General features: G+C 44.8%; 1 protein-coding gene across 2 annotated transcripts in view; it reads left to right on the top strand.

Annotated features, from left to right (window-relative positions):
- The window catches only part of ATF6 (activating transcription factor 6), an 84540-nt gene that overhangs the window by 18329 nt on the left and 47325 nt on the right, over window positions 1-18886 (top strand). For both annotated transcript variants that reach the window (XM_054980924.1, XM_054980925.1), the window contains exons 8-14: window positions 543-728; window positions 1287-1378; window positions 6060-6179; window positions 11573-11686; window positions 13155-13257; window positions 14387-14451; window positions 17390-17504. In XM_054980924.1, coding sequence (XP_054836899.1) covers window positions 543-728; window positions 1287-1378; window positions 6060-6179; window positions 11573-11686; window positions 13155-13257; window positions 14387-14451; window positions 17390-17504 — 795 coding nt within the window. The remainder of the gene's footprint in view (window positions 1-542; window positions 729-1286; window positions 1379-6059; window positions 6180-11572; window positions 11687-13154; window positions 13258-14386; window positions 14452-17389; window positions 17505-18886) is intronic.

Consider the following 18886-nt stretch of genomic DNA (forward strand, 5'->3'; position numbering starts at 1 on the left):
CAGGTTTGAAGGTTCCTTAATTATCCACTCTCCTTGCACATAGCAAATTGAAATGTTGGTAGGCGAATGGGACGCAGCCCTTCACCCCGAGTAGGAGCAGGAAGGAGAGGGTGGTGGTGGTATGGAGGCAGGTTTGAGAGCCCCAGCTTGCTGAATCGCTTCCAGCCACCTTGACAGGAGTTCCCTGCTTCAGCAACAACTCGACCAGGTTTGCTTGAGGATTCTTTTGTTTGGGCGAGTCCTATTTGGCTCAGAGAATTGGAGCAGTAACTGGTACTGCCTTTTGTTGGCCCCGGTGCCTTACCAAGGAGGTCCCAGCAGCACCCCTAGCCTCACAACTGATGAGCCTTTGGGGCCAGTGAGGGGGCTGCTTCCAATGCTTGGCCCCTCGAAGCCAGTGAGCCCTGAGGACTTGGCCTGGATAAGCCCTTGTTGCCTTGAGATGCTCATCAGGGGGATTCCCTTTCTGCCTGCAGTCTGCACCGTCTCTTCCTGTTGGGCCAGGGCCAGGGCCTGACCAGCTTCTCTGTCCTCTTCTGCAGATGAACGTTCTGAGACGGCAGCAGCGCATGATAAAAAACCGGGAATCGGCCTGTCAGTCGCGCAGGAAGAAGAAAGAATACCTGCTGAGCTTGGAGGTGAGGCTGAAGGCAGCCTTGCTGGAGAACGATCACCTTAGGAAAGAGAACGGCACCCTGAAAAGGCAGCTGGATGACTTGGCAGTGGAGGTCAGTGGTAGTTGCACACAAACGCATGCTGGAGTTGCTTGCTTTTGAGGGTACCATGCATGGCATTTTGGTCGCCGGCAACAGAATCTGGGTTCCTAAGTTTCTTTTGGCTGCAGGGTTGGTCAACCATTCTAACCTCCTGCTATTATGGATTCAGATTCTGTTCCCCTCCTGTGTCTCATGGTGAGACAATACTGCACGTCTTTGGGACTTGCCAGGACCATCTTCTTGCTCTGTATTGCCAGTAATATCCTTCCTTTAGCCAACCTGCAGTTGCGGCTGTAAACAGGCAGTCTTCAAGAGTCTCAAAAACAGTGCTGGAAAAAGTGGATGGTGGCTTCTGCTTGCCACCTTTGAGGCTACTCCTGTTAAGAATGTTGGCTCACTTTGAAGCATCCCGGGAACGTTTGTTGGGTCTTGTAATGATGTTGCCGGTGCTCCTACACCCTTGTGACACACACACAGGAACCACAGCCCTGATTTTGGAAGTGATGGTAAAATGTCAGAATGTGTGTAATTTTTAGTTTTGCCTGATTTCCCCCCTCCCTCCCCATACAGAACCAGAATCTCAAAGTCTCCCCTCCAAAGAGAAGAGCTCTCTGTGTGATGGTGCTGCTGGCCTTTGTAATGCTGAATTACGACCGATTAAGGTGAGACTTCTTTTCATGCTCTTCGAAAGCCTGAATAATCAGGCTGGAATACCCCAGGGAGACGCCTGAGTCAGCTCCTGGTCTCTCGCCCTGTCATTTGCTTTGGGTTGAAGCTATCACTGTGAGCTTTTGATCATCTTGGAGATTTTTGTGTCTGGGAAAAAAAAACTGCATGTGCTGATTCTCTGGTAAGGAAATATTTTCTAGACCCCGGAGCATAAACATTGTCTTGCTCTAACCTCCTATTTCTAGCTGTGGTGGATTTTATTGCCTTCCCAGAAAAGGGACGGGGCGGGATGAAGGGTCTAGGAAAGGGGTTAGGAGGGGGGTGACAAATCCCTAACCATCAGCAGTTCAAGCATATGAACGAAGTTCATAAAATATCTTTTTGTACCTTTCTGTTGAAACTTTTTGTTCTTACAACTCATGTAAGATGAGGGTTTTATACTATGTTCATGATGTGGGGAAGTTTTTAGACCTTCCTGAAGCCACAGCTACAGGGCCACCAGCACGATTTATTTAGAATATGGACTCCTGCCTTTGTCTTATATGACCCTCCCCCCAGCAGCCATTTAGTGTCAAAACCATATTTTTTATTAAGTAGTGAAAGTAGTGTCAGGTTTCACGGGGGAGGCATAGAATGTTCTGATCATTCTCCTCACCGCAACGCCTTTACCGCTCCACAACATCTCTCCTCCCGGTGATCCCGTTTATCTTGCCTTCATTCCTCCTGGTTTGCAATAAAGGCGCACGGGAAGTGCCTCACTCCTCCTCACATAACCTCAGAGCTGTCTTCAGGAAGAGGGGTACTGGTTCCGGAGAGGGGAGCTATTGGTGGTAACTGGGCCACCCAACATGAGAAGCAGCAAGAAGGGTTTTGTCTGCACAAAGGCAACGAGTCTTCCTTGTTCAGAAGGTTTTGCACTCTCTCAGTTGTGCCCCAGATTGCAGTCCATTTGCATTGCCCTGTTCTAACCATCGAGAACACAGACCCAGATTCACTTTTTTGGGTTACTCTGCAGCATGATATTCATGTGTTTCAGAGCCTTCACAGTTCATTTGGAACTCCTCCAGGAGGAGATCAGCAGTAATGGACAGGCCTCCGTGGCTTCTTCTCCCCTGTAGAGTTCTGTTATAGCCTTTCTGTGCTCCTTTCATATGGGTGACCGTGAGACCTGAAAGGCTTGGATGGCCCTTTGCACAAACGGATGGTTCACTCTGGAACCTGTACCGGGACCTTTGAAAATGGCCGGCGGTTGTCCAGCAGACAGGAAGGGGTATCCTATTTAAAGTCAGTGAAGGAAGGGGCTTGTTGATGGTATATGGTTTGAAAGCCACTGATCTAGGGCATGACATCATCAGGAATGGGCTTTCTATACAACAACATCTGGATCCAGCAGTAACTTTGATCATTTGCTTTGGCGTTAAAAGAAAGGGTAGCTTGGTTCCTGCATTGCAGTTCTGTGGGTGTAACCGTATTTCTGCCTACAGAACAGCACCATTGCCACAGGGGCTTGGCTTGGACCCGGTTGACAGCGGTGGGTGCCCAGAAGGGGAATGTCCATAATCTCCTGCAGCTAGTGGCTGGTAGCAAATTGAGTCCCTGCAGAGTGCATTGGCACCCTCCTTGTTTACTACCAGCTATCTTCAACCTGCTCTGACTTGAGATAGTGTAGTACGGTTAGTTTCAGGTGGGTAGCTGTGTTGGTCTGTAATAGAAGAGCAAGATTCGGGTCCAATAACACCTTAGAGACCAACTATATTTCCAGTATGTAAGCTTTTGAGAGTCAAAGCTCCCTTAGTGGTATCTGAAGAAGGGAGCTTTGACTCTCGAAAGCTCACACCGTGGAAATCTAGTTGGTCTCTAAGATGCTACTGGACATGAATCTTATAGTAAGGATTACTACATGACAATAACAAGCTAGCTGCTTGTCTCGGTTGGGACTGATTCTACTTTTTGTTTCTAAAACGGCCCAGTAGATGGCGCTTAATACAGGGGAATTAGCAAGGAAGAGCAAGTAGGCTTAAGCTGGTGTTTGTGGCAGATCTGCCTTGGGAGGGGAAATGTGCTCTGCTCCTGGCATTTGCCAGCTGTGTCCGTTGTTTTCCCTCCCTTTTGTACTGCTGGATGCCTCCCAGCTCTAATTCAAAGATGATTCTGTCCTCAGAAAACTTTTATTACCAGGCATGTGTTTCGTATGATATCACTCTTGGCACCGGTAGAGTAGTTACTGTACAATTTAGCTTTAACACATAAACAAAACGAGTGAGAGAGGGAGAAATCCTGGCGTTTTAAGTGCAGAGGGTTTGTTTTTTAGCCAGATTTACAAATCAAATCCAGTTAAGCTTTGCTGGCAGAGACGGTTTTCTAATTTATCTCTCTGACACGTGGCCCAGGGAAACAGTACAGCTAAGTACCAGGTCTCCTTGAGCAAATATGTCCCTTGCTGACCAGGCCATTTCAGACATGAGATCAAAACCTTTCTCTCGTTCTCTCTCCTCACGATCATGAGGTAGCTGGCTCTCTCACTGGGGAGGGGCCATGGCTCAGAGGTTGAGCATCTGCTTGGCTTGCAGAAGGCCCTCAGTTCAATCCCTGGCAGCTCCAGGTAAAAAGATCAGGTAGCAGCTAAGATGAAAGATCTCTGCTCGAGACCCTGGAGAGCCGCTGCCCGCCTGAGTAGCACTGCTGACCCCGGTGGACCGACAGTCTGATTCCGTAGAAGGCAGCTTCATGTGTTCATGTGATGACTTTTTCAGTCTCAGGGGAAGGGGGAGTTGTAGATGATTATATTTTTATTCTGCTCCCCTTCAGAGGAGCTTAGGGCAGGGTGTTTGTGGTCGCTTCGCTGTCTCTTCTCTCTCTTCATCCACATTTTTTCCTCCCAACAACGTGTTGGGTAGATTAGGCCGAGATAGAGTGGCTGGCTGAAAGTGTGTCCTTTGTGGACTGTGTAGTTGAACTTGAGTCTCCCGGCTCTTAAGTTCAGTGTTCTGTCTGCACTGGCTCTCGGTCCTTTTGTAGTTTCCACAGTTACTCTGTGGGCAATAGAGAGGAAAGTCCATTATTATTTATGAGGTCAGAGCTGGGCTGTGTCTGCAATGATGGCTTCTGTAGGATGCTGGTGCTGGAGCACGTCCTCTAACTACAAGAGAATAAGAAGATAGCAATAGCAGAAGGGGGAGGGGGAGCAGAAATTGCTTGCCAAGCCTAAATTTGTCTGAGAGGTTTGTCACACTCATTCTTTATTAGTTTCCTTACCTACCTGCTTGAGCACATGTGCACACGCTTGTGGCATTTCCCCCGTTCCCCTCCATGACATTAACAACCAGTTAATCACTACACCAAACTAAGAGTGGCAGGACTCTAATCTGGAGAACCGGGTTTGATTCTGCATTCCTCTGTTTGAAGCCAGCTGGGTGACCTTGGGTCAGTCACAGCTTCTCGGAGCTCTCTCAGCCCCACCCACCTCACAGGGTGATTGTTGTGAGGATAATAATGATATACTTTGTAGACCGCTCAGAGTGGATGTTAAGTTGTCCTGAAGGGCAGTGTATAAATCGAATGTTATTATTATTAGTAGTAGTATTACTTGTTACCATGGATGATGGTAACCCAGGGTCCCTTGCAACCGTGGTTTTCAAACTCACTTGAAATCATGGTTTGTGAGGGAGTTATGGTTTGTATTGATGCATGGTTAATGCTGGAATGAAAACTGAGTCAGCTGCTCTGGAGGGGAAAGAGTGCATGTTCTCCAGGCTGCTGCTGATTAGCTAACCACACAGAGAGCCGGTAGAATAGCCACACCATACTAAAATTTTGAATGGCAGTAAAGAAGAGCAATCTCTTTCTTGTTCAGTTTGCTGCAGTACTTAAAATAATCTCTGTGTATGGTTCCTTGAAGTTTGTCTGTAGGGATGCGGGAGTGTACGGCAACCCCAATCCCACACCCAGTACAGTTTATTGAGAGTAAATGAAAGGAGTCTTCCAGTGTGAAACCACATACAGAAGATCCAAAGGCTTCACACAAAGGGTTTACGCTAGCTGACAAAGTGTAAAACATAACACAAAAGTCTTGAAATGTCATCAGTACACTAACATATTTTAAAATACATCTGAACAGAAACTAACAAAAATCACAAAATGTCATGGGAGTACTTCCTAAAAGGGAACGTTTTTGTTAATCTAGAACAGCTCAGGTAGGAAATGTTGAAAGCAGAGTGCCGCCTCAAACAGTCAGAATCCACATTTATTTCATACTAACAGTGCAATTCACGTTATTTCTGTACTCGTTCCAACCATGCAGTGTACACCAATGTAATTCTTCAATTGCAGATGAGGTTGAGAGCATGGAAATTATCCTGAAGTGCCTGTCTGAGATGTGATTTGAACCTAGAACTTTGAAGCTTGCGCTTTTAGCCAGTCTGCTATAAAAGCTGTGCTTAAACTTTAGACTAGGCTTTTAACTAAGGATGGGTTGCCCATTCTGAACAGAGAACCATCTCAAAGTCTTAACTCTCTGACCTGTATGAAGGGTAACTGCACTAAGGGCGGGGTCAAGGGGGAATGGAGAGGCTCCTCTGGGTTAGTACTGAAAGCAATTAGAACTGACTTGCTGCTCTCTGCTGTAGCAGGCCGCTGGCTTTGTGATCCAGCTGACATTTCCTCTCTTCCTTTCAGCACGTTTGAGTGGGGTTTCAACTCGTCTGAGCCTCGGGCCACTCCTCCCCACCAAAGCAGGCATCTTCTGGAATTCTCAGCAAGCTTACCTCAGGAAACTGGTGGCGGGAATAATGATGGGTAAGCATAAAAACCTCTTCTCTGTGTCTTCTGGTTTCCTGCATCTTTTTGGTTTAGGTCCCAAATAGCACTTGTGTGGCTGCAAAAACTTCCAGTCATGAAAGACAGCTTTCCCACTTCCCACAGGAGCTGAAACGTCCCCCAAAATGCCCTCCTCAGACACATGGTTCAGGAGGCATTTTAGGTTCCTGCAGGGTGGGGGGAGATAGGGAGATCAGACTTTGCATCTGTGGAAACACCCAACCCTGTGTGTATGTGTGTATTTTTACCCTCACAGAATTCTTATGGTTAGAGTGTCTTATGTGTCCCCTTGGACTGTGATATCCACATTCTGTAAGGAGTGGGGTCACAAGAGCTTCAGGATTGACTAGCTGAATAAGATATCCATAGACATTTTTCTATAAATGTGAATTATTTTCTGAACAGGTCTTTGGTTTTTATGCTGGAACACCAGGGTCAATCTACAGTTTCCAAATTAAAAAAAAAATAAAGCAAAATGGAAGTAAAGCAGAGTAACAGCAACTGTTAAAAAAACTAAGCGTAACTTTTAAAATAAAATTGCGCTAAGTAGGCAGCGAGCCAATTTTTGCGACCTGAGTTCAGTCCCTTTACAAGAGCTTTCCAGTGCAGACAGCCAGATCACATGTAGGGGGGGACTCCTCAGTTCCTGCAGCCCCCATGGTAGAGTCACAGGCGGTCCAAGGACAGGCCATTTGCTTGCGTTCCTGTCTGGAGATGCCTGCAGTAAAAGCCAGTGGCTAGTACGGGAAACTTTGCCATGCTGCTAGCTAGACTTTCTCTTAACTGCGGTAGGATTGATGGGTCAGCTGCCCTCATTCCTTCCCTTGCTTAACAAATGACACCTTCATGTGATTGAGCCAGCTTTCTGTGCCCACAGCGGGGTTACTGTGATTGGTTTCAGCACAGTGGCACTTCACTGAAGTTAAGTAACACTATTGTTTGTGGTGGCTGCAACAGGCCCTGCTTTTCAATCTTCCCCAAGAGTATTCAGACAGGATGACCCTGATATAGGGTTCCTAACACTGCCTTGGTAAATGCTGGGAGATTTGGGGGTGGCTGGGGAGGGGTGGAGTTTGGGGAGAAAATGAGTTCTGGGTGATGCTCTAAGCTGCTTCTCCTAATCTACCATAGAGACTAGAGAAAATTCCTAGAGTGTCTCTATGTGGAGGCCATTTTTCTCTCCTCAGTTTCTTCAGGTGGAAAATTGTGGATGAGGGTTGATAATTCCTTTCCCTGAGCAGGTAAATGGGGAGGCTACCCTGACAGCGTGTTAACAACATCTTGCTTTGGGTCCACATGAGGTATCCTCAATTTGCGGAAGCTGGAATAATGAGCTTTACAGGGGCTCTGTCATAGAGTTCTGTTTGCTTAGCTTTTAACTCACAGTTACCTTGATGCCTCCATGAAGCATTAGATTTTTGCTTTCTGCTTGTAGCCTGTAGCCTGCCAGTTGGTCACTGTGTCAGCTAGGGTTTGTTTGTTTTTGTTACCCTTGATCCTTGATCACCCAATATTCACCTGGGCTTCAGGCTTCTGCAGTTCTAACTGTACTGTTCTGGAGCACTCACATTGATATTTGTTTTGCACAGAAGAGCATATTAAAAGAGGACTTTTTTGAGAATCACATTGCAGACAAAGAGCCCAGATTCCTGATGCAAAACACCTATTCATCTGTATTGCAGCCTTGGCTTGGAAAATAACTTGTGCTGCCTGCAAGGCACTACTACAGTGAGTTGGAAAGGAGTTTTCTCCAGCCGGGGGATCTTATTGGAGCTAGAGTGCGGGGCTTGAGCTGGGGTCAGAAGTGCAGCAGGCAGAAAGGCCAGGCTGCTGGTGTTTATCCTAGAGGCGCTTCAAGAACAATCGGCAGGTGGGGAAGAAACAGGTTAAATAATATACCAGGCTTGGTCAGTCTAGAACTTTTATGTTGCCTATGAATTGCCCTTTCCCCTTCTGTGCCTGAAAAGGGCTCTGTGGCCCAAACACACAGAGTAGTTCACTAGGCTAGGTCCCAGCCTTAGTGCCATGAGGTTCTAGAACAAAACCCCAATGCTGATACAGAGGCAGTAGCATGCTTTGGTGTGCACGGCACCATCTTGACCTCCAAACACATTAGTTAATTATGTGTCTCGCTTCCTGTCCCTTAGGACAGCCAGAGTGGTATAACGTTAGTATATCAGGATCTGGAAGACACGGATTCCGGTCCTCATTCAGCCATGAAATTCACTGGCTTACCTTGGACCATGCTGTGTCTTTCTCTCTCTGCTTCCCTGCGTTGTTTTTTGAATAACAGGAAGGAATCACAACTCTGAAGTTCTTGGAGGAAGAGTGGGATAAAAAGCTAGATGAAGATCTCTTAAGCTGGGGCAGAGGACTTCTGTGGTCTCGTGGTTATAGTGCCTGTTTTAATGTGACTGGTGGCTGCACCCCGAGCCTTCTTCTCTCATGCTCACTCGTGTGCACTTCCCACTTTTTATGAAGTTAGATTTCTCTCTACTGGCATCATTTGTTTGGGCTGGGAAAGGAGCGACCATAAAGAAAAATCTACTACTATAAGTATTAAAATGGATGCTTACTGGAAAGCCCCCTCTCCTGTTTGGCAATTCAACGTAAGCTCCATCAGAGCTTAGGGTACCAACAGAGGACAAAACTCCTCGCTGTCTCTGGCTGCATCTGTTCCTTGGCAGGCTCTTTTGAATGCACATTTGGACCTGATGCTGAGCATGAGCCTGTGGCTGCTGTCTGGTCTGCCCATGGCCTGCCTGGACAGCATTGGACCTTTTTCTGCTAATGTTCTTGGCTGTTTGCAGAGGTTTGTGGGCAGATGTGTGCTTTAATCATCTCCAGATTGAAGCTTTGGCTTTTTCAGTTAATGGCTTGTTCCCTCCTATCGGAATCTTTCCCTTCCAATTGAGTTTTTTCTTCTTTTTATGGCCATCCACAGATGTGCTGAAAGCATACATAGCGGAGAATGTTTTGGAAAGCAGGCAGTAAGACAAAAGTGTTTGTAATGTCTTTGCAGCAAAGGCCTATGTGGTCTCACTCAAGAAGCATCAACTATGCATGTGTGTGTTTGTACTCTATTTCTGTGCAATAAATGCTTTCGGGGAAGTGGGTTGGTGGAGCTGCAAAATCTCCTTCCTCCTCCAGTTTAATGCTTCTGGGTCCCTGCAGCGGCCTCTGATGCTTTGCCTTTAGCGCTCTTGGTTCTGTCCTGTGTCTGCCACCCGGCCAGTGACCTAGATTCCCAAGGCTAAGGCGCATAGCATGAGGGATGTGGCTTTCCACTGTACATCACCTTCAGCCTGTATTCAGATCTCTTCCTTCCACTGCCGCATCCCCATCCGTCTTGTCTCTTTATATCCTCCACCATACGTCCGTGCTTCTGATAAACCAGCATTGGTTTGGCCGCATGTCTCTGGTACATACCTGTGGCTGCCACTTCTAGTCCTTTCTAACTCTCTCCCCCCACAGACGCTTTTTTTGCTCTGCCTCCTTCACATTCCGTTCCGCTGAGCTTTTTGTTCCCCAGGTTCCAAGAGCTGCTTTATGGCCCCGTTTAATTGCCTCCGCACAGTCTCACAGCTTCTGTGACAACCTGCTGTCCAACCCCTTGGCCCTTTCTTCTCTCCCTCCACTTCCTGTTGGGCTGCTATTGGTCTTATCCTTGACCTCTTGTTTTTCTCTCTGTTTTTCTCTCTGGGCAATCTCATTTTCAGCTGCCGCTTTCAAGATGAAGCTTTCCAAACCAATTTTTTCCCACTTTTGATCATTTTCAAAGGCAATTTGTGAGAAGGGCGGGAAATATATTTAGTACAGTTCCAGTTGCGCAGGCAGTGGTGCAAAGGCTGTCGCAACAAATAGCAATTAATGGTTGCGTGAATCAACACAACGAATGCCCTGATTCATATTTCAATTGTGTGTTTGTTCCATGCAAATGTAGCAAGTACTGTGCATGTGCAAGCATTGGTGTGGTGTAGTAGATGGTCTAGGATCTTTGGAGACCCATGTGCGAATCCACATTTCTATTACTGAAGCTTGCTGAATGACCTTGAGCCAGTTACATTATCTCAGCCTAACCTACCTCACAGGGTTGTTGGAGGAGGGAAAAACCATGTTCTAAGCTGCTTTGTGTCTCCATTGGGGAGAGAAGTGGGATATAAATAAAGATATGCAGTCCAATGCATGCATTGTTTTCATAATACAGAAAATCATTTAAAAGCTTTTAAAATTACAACCTCAGCCCTCTCCCGGGTCATCTCTCATGCAGCCATTTTCAAACGGAGCAACTTGTGTCTGGGATTTCCTGAAAAAATGTCCACCCAGCAGAAGGGAATGCACAGAACTGATCTGATCCAAAATACCTTGCGCTCTGACTTGTGCACTCAGAAGAGAAAATTAGAAGACAATAGCTTACACTTAGAGCTAACAGAATATGACATTTATTTTAGTGTTTCCCCAAGGACTGTAGTTCTGTGGCATCCAAGCCCCTGAAAAATGGCTTTACCCAGCAACGGAGTATATTTTATTTATGTAGTACCATCAGTGTACAAAGGGCAGATACTTGGCCTCGCTCTAAATTTTGCTAGTTGGGAACGAATGGGGAGAAGCAAAAATAACAAGGAATGTGATCTCAAATCGTTTGCGGTTTCCCAGAGTTGTGAAAAAGAAATCTCCCTGCAGTGCAGTGACTCATGTGCTGCCCTCATGTGCACCATCCCTTGTGCAAGAAAACCTCCCCAAACAATCTGTCCTCTTGGAAAGCCCCCCGAAGCTGTAGGTGGTCTGGCCAGGGCATTCAATTCCCACCCCACCCCTAAATGCGGTTGCCCCGCCCTTCCCCTCTTTTCTTAGCATAGGCAGAAAGTTCCCGATTCTTTGACAGGATAGGATTAGTTGTGCAAAGTAAGCTTACTAATAGGCACGTTTTAATTTTAAGCACACAGATAGTGTTACTTGGCTTAAGTTTGAGCTTTGATGTCCATATCCCTCTGTTCAGAAAGCATTTATGTATTTACTGTATTTCTATGCTGCTTTTCCTTGTTGCTCAAAGTGGTTTCCAGTAAAACAAGTAAATTAAAGCTGGTCAGGACATATGAAAACTTTGGAGGTTTGTTCCCGGCATTGCTTTATTTTTGACAGTGTTTCTCCCAGTTTGCTTTAACTCCGGGTATTTGAAGTCTGTCCCTTTGTTGGAGTGAGGGAATGGCTGCATTTCCTTCTTTTCTCACGGATCATAGAGGACGATTTCTCTTGAGTAGCCCTTGAATTCACATGGTTGTAAATTTCCAGCCTTCTAACTGTTCACCTGTGGAATGTGCTGCATGGCATCTCTCTTACCATCTCTCTTTTCTGTGTGCTCTCACTTCTAGGTATAAGCGTTCAGTTTCAGATAATAAAGCATTGATGGTAGTTACTGAGGAACCGATAATATACATTTCTCCACCACCTTGCAAACCATCAATCAACCGCACAGAGTCCCTCAGGTAAGCAGCTTGTTAGGTATGAGTGACAAATGCAGCGTCCTTGGGCTACGCAAAGTTTGCCAGGATGCCCATTCCAATGTCTTTCCTTTGTACCTGTACTTGGTTTCTTTGAGAGTTTGAGCAGGTTCTCAGTTTGTCGTTCAGTGCATGGGAAATTAAGCCCAAGGAAATAATAGGTATTTTGATGATCGATTCCGGCTATTCTCCAACTCCCTGTCTCTTAGAGCATTAGCATTGCAGATGTTATGGCGGTGTTTAAAAAGGCCTTTCTCCCATCCTCTTTGCTATGAATGCCAATTATGTCCCATGATGAAGAGGTCTAAGGTGCCAGTGGTCTTAAGGTTTCTTAAGGGCCTGGTGCCAGCATCTTACTGCCGTTAACAAAGCAACAGAGAGCAACGTGGTAAAGAGTATTAATTGCACAAAGAGAATAATTACCCACGTTATAACTTATGTCTGTAAATTTATTCTTAGCTTTACACACATATATGAGTCAATTAATAGATATCATATGAAAAAAACCCACATGTAATAAATCAACAAGTCAGAAGTTACATTTGTTCAGGCGTCTAATATCTTCCCCACATTAATAACAATAAAGTGCTGAGTGCTCAAAGTGCTTTTTATCATTCTAATTGCACATATAGGTAAAGTGCAAATGCTCATTTAGCACCATACAAACACCAGTCCTTATAATGCCACTCAGTCTCCAAGACGCCCAATGCTCCAAACATGTGGTAGTACAATTCCAATAGTACTTGACAGTTGACCGTAGAGTTCACAGAATGAAAAGTCCTTGAGTATATGCTGTGTAACAAATCAATTCTTCTGTGATAATAATTCCTCTAATGGGTGGTCTAGATCCTTATCACGCCCATTTCAAGAATCTCTTTTTCAAAGACTACAGTCAGTAAAAATTCTTCAATCATCTCTTAGGTACCCACTGATCCAATCATTTCCTGTGTCGACAGCAAACCGTCACTTCTGGGTCAGCAGAAGGTCTGCAGGAAGTCCATTCCCTGTTGCCTAGGAAACTGATTGATTGGCACCAGGCTGTCTGCAGTGATGAACTGAAAAACGAACCAAACGAACCAGCCTAAAGTTCATGGCTGTTCATCAGAAATGGGATCTGATGAACTGCAGATTCACAAACCATGAACCAGTCTGGTTCGTCATGAATTTTGGTTCATATTTTGGTTCGTGCCTATCTCTAGCCCAGAGAGCTGCTGTTCGTCTGATTAAGACAGTATTGACTTTGACAGACTAAGGGTCGAACTTGGTAAAAGGCTGGTTTGTTTTGTGAGCCTGAAATTTCATGAGATTATAACCCCTAGATTGTATTGAACACCTGACATAAGAATGTCCACCTTAATTTTTGTTACAAGGGTTTTGCCATCTTAGGGAAAGCTATTTGAATCTCACCCTCCAGTGTAGTAACTTTACCTACTTCTAGAGTTTGTATTTTCAGGTTAAGTCATGAGCTGCGTGGCTGGGTTCACAGACATGAAGCGGAAAGGACGAGATCAAGGAGGGTGTCTAATAGTCAGCAACAAAAAGCTCCTGCCATTCAGGTAGGTGTATTAGGTCTGTTTCTGTGTGTGCAAAGGTGGGCAGGTGGGCTGATGTGTGTAGCGCTGACTCCTGGTCTTTGTGATGCGAGACTAATGAGGATCCAAAAAAAGAAGCTCCTGGGAGCTGGCTTAGCTCCTCCATTGCCTACCTTGACTCTAGCCTGGTGGTTTCTCTCTCTGTCTCTCAAAGATCAGCCTGTGCTTGGGAGGCTGAGGCCTAATTTGCATGCTACCACTGTAGTATGGTTTCTTTTCCCTTGTGGTAAGAGGCCTAGGTCACTGCATGCTACTCTGAAGTTCAGCATCATGTAGGATGCTTGGATCACATGGTTACTTCACTTCTCATACCAGAGCTGTAGCCAAAATTGTTAGGAAAGAAACAAAATAAGTTTCATCATCAAGTATAGCTCAGTGGGAGCATTCAGAAGATGATTTTAGGAACCTTTAGGCGTATAAAGCAAGATTAGCTTCAGTGTTTCTCTGAAAATTCTTGAATTGAAATATTTCTTATTCTTATATTGTTCTTATCCTACTATATAAAAGGCAAGTTGTATTGGTGATGACTCACTTTTTATTCTCGCACAGGCGCATTGCTGGTGATTCTGGTCTTGAGGCCGCTGTGAAGTGCCTGCTTGCTGCTGGGATGGGGACCGGCGAATCGATGGCCTGAGCCCTTCTCCCAGCTGCAAGCAGGCGCTTCACAGCGGACTGGAGGCCAGAGCAGGAGGGCGCTGAGGGGAGGTGTGGGGAGGAGTGCTTAGGCTGCTATCTTGAAGGCAGTTTCCTTGGAGTAAGCTCTATTGTCCATGGACCAAAACATAGCAAGTTCCTTCACAATTCTTACAAAATCTTTACAAAAAACATTGAATATAAAGAAATCTTGATGACTGGTTGTAACGGTTCATGAAAAATAAAAAAAATGACCAACAACAGTTTTCTAGAGCCTGTTTTTTCACACAGCGGGCTTCGTTGCTAGTTCTTATATATTTCATATTGTGTTTGAATGGTATCTTCTGTCGACATATAAAACTTCAACCTAGTTTGCAATATATAGCAGTACCACAGGTTAAATTCAGTGATGGATCATTTCCCTCTGTGTGATATTTCTCTCTCTCTCTCTTTTAAAAAGAACTCCTTAGGACAAAATGCAAACTCTGAACTGATGGCTATTCCCTACACAGACACCAGCATTGGGTAAGTGAAGACAGAATCTTATCAGCAAGCTATTATTCTGGTATTTATCAACCAGTTCTTCAAAACTGCTCCATTAAAGACATTTCCAGCAGTTTCTGTGGAGAAGAAAATCCCCAAATCTTCCCTGATCGCCCTGCACTGCTTTTATGATATTATTAAATCACTTCTGAAAAAGGAGTTTTAATCCTTTTGGGACCCTTCTGTTTCCCATTGAAGGAGGACTGGTTATCCAGACTGACTGTTTTATCCTGACTGGACTGTCATCCGTTGTTCTGTAAGAATTTTAGATCCTTGGGGGATCAAACCAGCGGTCTAACATAGCCCAATATCCCATTTCTAACAGTGGCTACCCAGATTCTGGGCTTCTGGGACCTCAGGCAGCAGCACTCCCTGAGGTGTTTCACTTCTCAGGGATAGTATTCAGAGCCACACAGAACAAGGAGGCACCAGTTAACAATCGTGGGTCATGGCTGCGATAGCCTTGCCTTCTCTGAATTTTTTTTTAAGTCATGTGATCGAATGGCTTTCTCTAGCCTTGTGACTCTAACTCCTATATTAATGGTGGGTTGTGTAAAATAAATACCTCCTTTTGTTTTGAAGTTACCATCAATCAGGTTTTTTGGATGACTCTGAGTTTTAGTATTAAGGTGTGTGGTGGTATCCACGCTCTCCACCTCTTAGTAATTTTCAAATATCTATCATATTCCCCCCCCCCCCAATCCCTGATCATCTTTCTTCTAAATTAAAAATCTCCTTATACCTGAACTTCTTTGGTTAAGGGGAGAACGCCTCTAAACCTGTAATCATTTTCCTGCATCTTTCTTCAGCGCCATGATACCCTCTTTTAAGATGGAGCGACCAGACATATACATAATATTCCAGCTGCAGCCACACTATAAGTTTATGTAAAGGCATTACAACACGGGCCATTTTTATTTTAAATCTCTGCCTTGCATTGAAGTTGCCGTTTTGACTTTTCATTAAACTGAGCGCCAGGATCAGATCTCTTTCCTGGACAGCCATTGCCATTCTGTCTGTGAAGTTAGGAGCTTTTGCCCTAATTTTATATTTATTTACAGTGAATCTCATCTGTATGTTTATTTACTATATTTATAATCCACCTTTCTCCCTGAAACTTAAAAGCGGATTGCACAGTGCAAGTCAACCACTGAATATGAAGAGACGTGTAATAAGGAATATCCTTGGACCAGGATTACAGAAATCAGAATAAGTATAGCACATAGATGTATGAACAGACTTGCAAGTCCCGTTTTTTCAGGTCCCTTGGGAGCTCAGAGAGTTCTGTGGCAGTCCCAAGTCTCTGCGTAGCATCCCTGATGCTTCCTTTACTCCTGTGTAAAGGACTACCATGTACCATTTTTGTTGCTTATTTATCCAATCTGGAGTTCCTCAAATCTCCACTTAGGTTTTTACACTAGAATAAGTTGGTGATCCTCTGCAAACTTGGCTGCTTCCCAGCTGACTGCAAAATATTTATGATTAAGCTAAACAGGGCAGGTCCCTGCGCTGATCCATATGGGATCATTCTGCTTGCCTGCTTCAGCTGGGCAGACTTTTATTCCTTACCTCTTCTTCCTAGAGACTGATCCACAAGAGGACCCAGTATCTCAAGGCTGCTAAGATTACTCATCTACTTTTGATGAGGAACTATGTCAAAAGCTTTCAAGAAGTACATTGTCTTTAAAAAATGTAATAAGTAAAATAAAATACACACACTTCAAGAACACTTGACCAAAACAATGACCAAAAAATCAATATGAAATATACAAGAAGGATTTCTCAGAACTTATAGCCATATCATAACAAATACATTATAGCAGTGTCGTTGACTGCCAGTAAGTTTAGCCATTTCACTTAAATTCTAAGAATTATTCTACCTTTCCAAAATAGAAAGGATGATCAGTTGATGCAAATATTTGGCAATAAGTATTTTTGCCACAGTAAGGAGATTCCACATCGTAGGGAAGCATATTGACTGGCTTTCCAGACCAGGCCAAGAATGATACTCACTTGTTCAAAATGAAGCTCATGTCCTATTATAGAAATAATTATAGCAGTTTACTATTTTCTGATATTGGTGGATCATAGAGCATTCCTTCTACATGTGTAAGAAATCACTCTTCTCTCAGTTTCCACTCTGGTAGGATTCTGAAAAGCTGGTGAGGTCTGCTATGTAACTAGAGTTGCCAGGTCCCCTAGACAACCTCTGGGAAGTTGGGAGGGTGGGATGTGTGGGGAAGCATGGGTGTTTATCCTACCCTGTTTCACATGCACACCATGTGATGATGTCACTTCTGGTTACTCTTTTTGGTTACATAGCATTTTGGACCGATTCTTAAAGAATTGGCCCTCACACGATGCCATCACTTCCAGTGTACCCAGAAGTGACATCATGCAGGGTAAGTTCCAGCAATTGCCATCAATCGGCAGGCAGAGAGGAAATTGCCAGGAGTTTGCCCACCAGCAGTGGGCGACTGGACTATTGGTAACATTTCTAATTTGTAACCACCAGTGGTTGTGTTCCAATTTTTTTGTTTAAGTAGAACCACTATTTTTGTGTGATCTCTGCTTTCCCCCAAAATGTTTTCCCGGTCTCTTAACAAATGTAACCTTTTCTCCGTAAGCCTCTGCAAACTGGCAGATAGTTGGTCCCCCATATTTTTCTGAACTTGACCTTCATCTGTATAGCCCATATTTATCTCTAATCCATGTTGGCTCATGGCTTTCCAATTTTGTGAAAAAGAAAGAGATGATGCCTTTTTTAGAGAAATCAAAGATTCAGGAAAGGATACTTCACCGTTCCTATAATATTTGGGGTGGGGCAAATGGTAAAGTCCGGTGCTGGCCTTGGTTTCTTAAATCTGGTATCTTGTGGCTGTTCTAATTGGTTCCAATGTTGTCTTCAAATCTATTTCAGCAAGAACTCTGGGAATGAGCTGCAAGTTTATTATGCTTCAGCGCGGAATTACCAAGACTTCTTTGATGCCATTCACAGAAGGGGAGATACGTTTTACGTGGTATCGTTCCGTAGGGTAAGTGCATTACGCTTTGTGCATTGGAGCATAAAGGGGCCAGTTTGAAAAACAGAGTATTTATATAAGAAAAATGTAAAGGTATTTAAATTTGTCATGGCTTTCCCTGAAGAAATCCTGGAAACTGCTTGTTGAGGGTGCTTAGAACCCACCTAGCTCCTTCACAGAAACCACAGTTCCCAGGGGGATTAGGATCAGGGGGAACCAAGACAGTGAAAGAGTCCTACAGGTGTGTCCTAAGAATTGCGTGCTTTGAGTGAGAGGGAAGCGAGATGATCTTCTTCCCAAACCCAGCAAGTCTCTTCACAATTTGCACTTAAGGAAGTAGGAGAGGATAAGATCCACCTCCGCACACCAGGTTCTGGGAGAGCAAATTTTTCATACTTGGTAGTGTAGTAACAAACATGTAAAACAATTGGATTCATTCCTGTTTTTCTGTTAGCTTCTCATCTAGAAAACTGTGAAACCACCTGTGCTCCTTTTTCTACTAGCTGATAACTTCAAAAGAACCGAAAGCGCATTCTGAGGGTAGTTGAATAAGTTAGCAGGATTCAGTGTAAATACCACTTTCTATTAATGTTGGTGTTTTTCAGAACTGGATATGTGCTTCCATTTGTTTGTAGACTGCTCATTCAATAAGTGGTAGTAATGGTTGATAGCTCAGCCAAGGAATCGCATGAGATCAGCCTGCACCTGAGCAATGAGTTCCCCAGTCTGAGTCACCTGATTCTGTGCCAGGCTGGAGGCTACGGTGCCACCCACCAGCCATCTGCTATGGTGGTACTGGAATGCTGCAGAGATTGGGCCAGATCTGCTTGCAAGCTGACACAGCGGGGTATGGGGTAAGGCACCTGGGACCTGCTGGGTGGGGCCGGGTCCCTTACGATACCCACTGATGCCTTACGTGACTATTCTGTAAAAATAGGTACAGTTGGACTGACTTTTGCATCAAGGGGACAGTGAATGGATTACCGCTTGATGCAGCCCCCCTTTCTCGCCCCTGCTCAAGAGTGGGCCTCATTTTGTGTTGGCTCTTGTTGCTCTTTGGACTTTGCAGCAGCTGTTAAATCCATTTTAGTGACCATTTGTCTTCTTCAGACCCGCTTGAGGCTGCCCTGGCAATATCTCTTCCTCTGATATATTTTCCTCCAACACTGCAAATGCTGTCAGCACTCTCTCTGTTGCTTCAAACAGCCTGCAATTTTCACTGTGTGATTATCCCAATACCTGTCAGCAGGTGGAGTGGTGGCTCGGCTTTTTATTTTGAGGCAGTGGACCCCCTCCCATGACCAGGGAAGCCTTTCTACCTTCATTGGCCTCTCAAGGAAACCCCAGCATATTGGATAGTATTTTAGCATCCTCATGTAGGGTACTGTCCAGGT

This window comes from Eublepharis macularius, chromosome 5 (assembly GCF_028583425.1).
Source record: "Eublepharis macularius isolate TG4126 chromosome 5, MPM_Emac_v1.0, whole genome shotgun sequence".
NCBI classification, from domain to species: domain Eukaryota; kingdom Metazoa; phylum Chordata; class Lepidosauria; order Squamata; family Eublepharidae; genus Eublepharis; species Eublepharis macularius.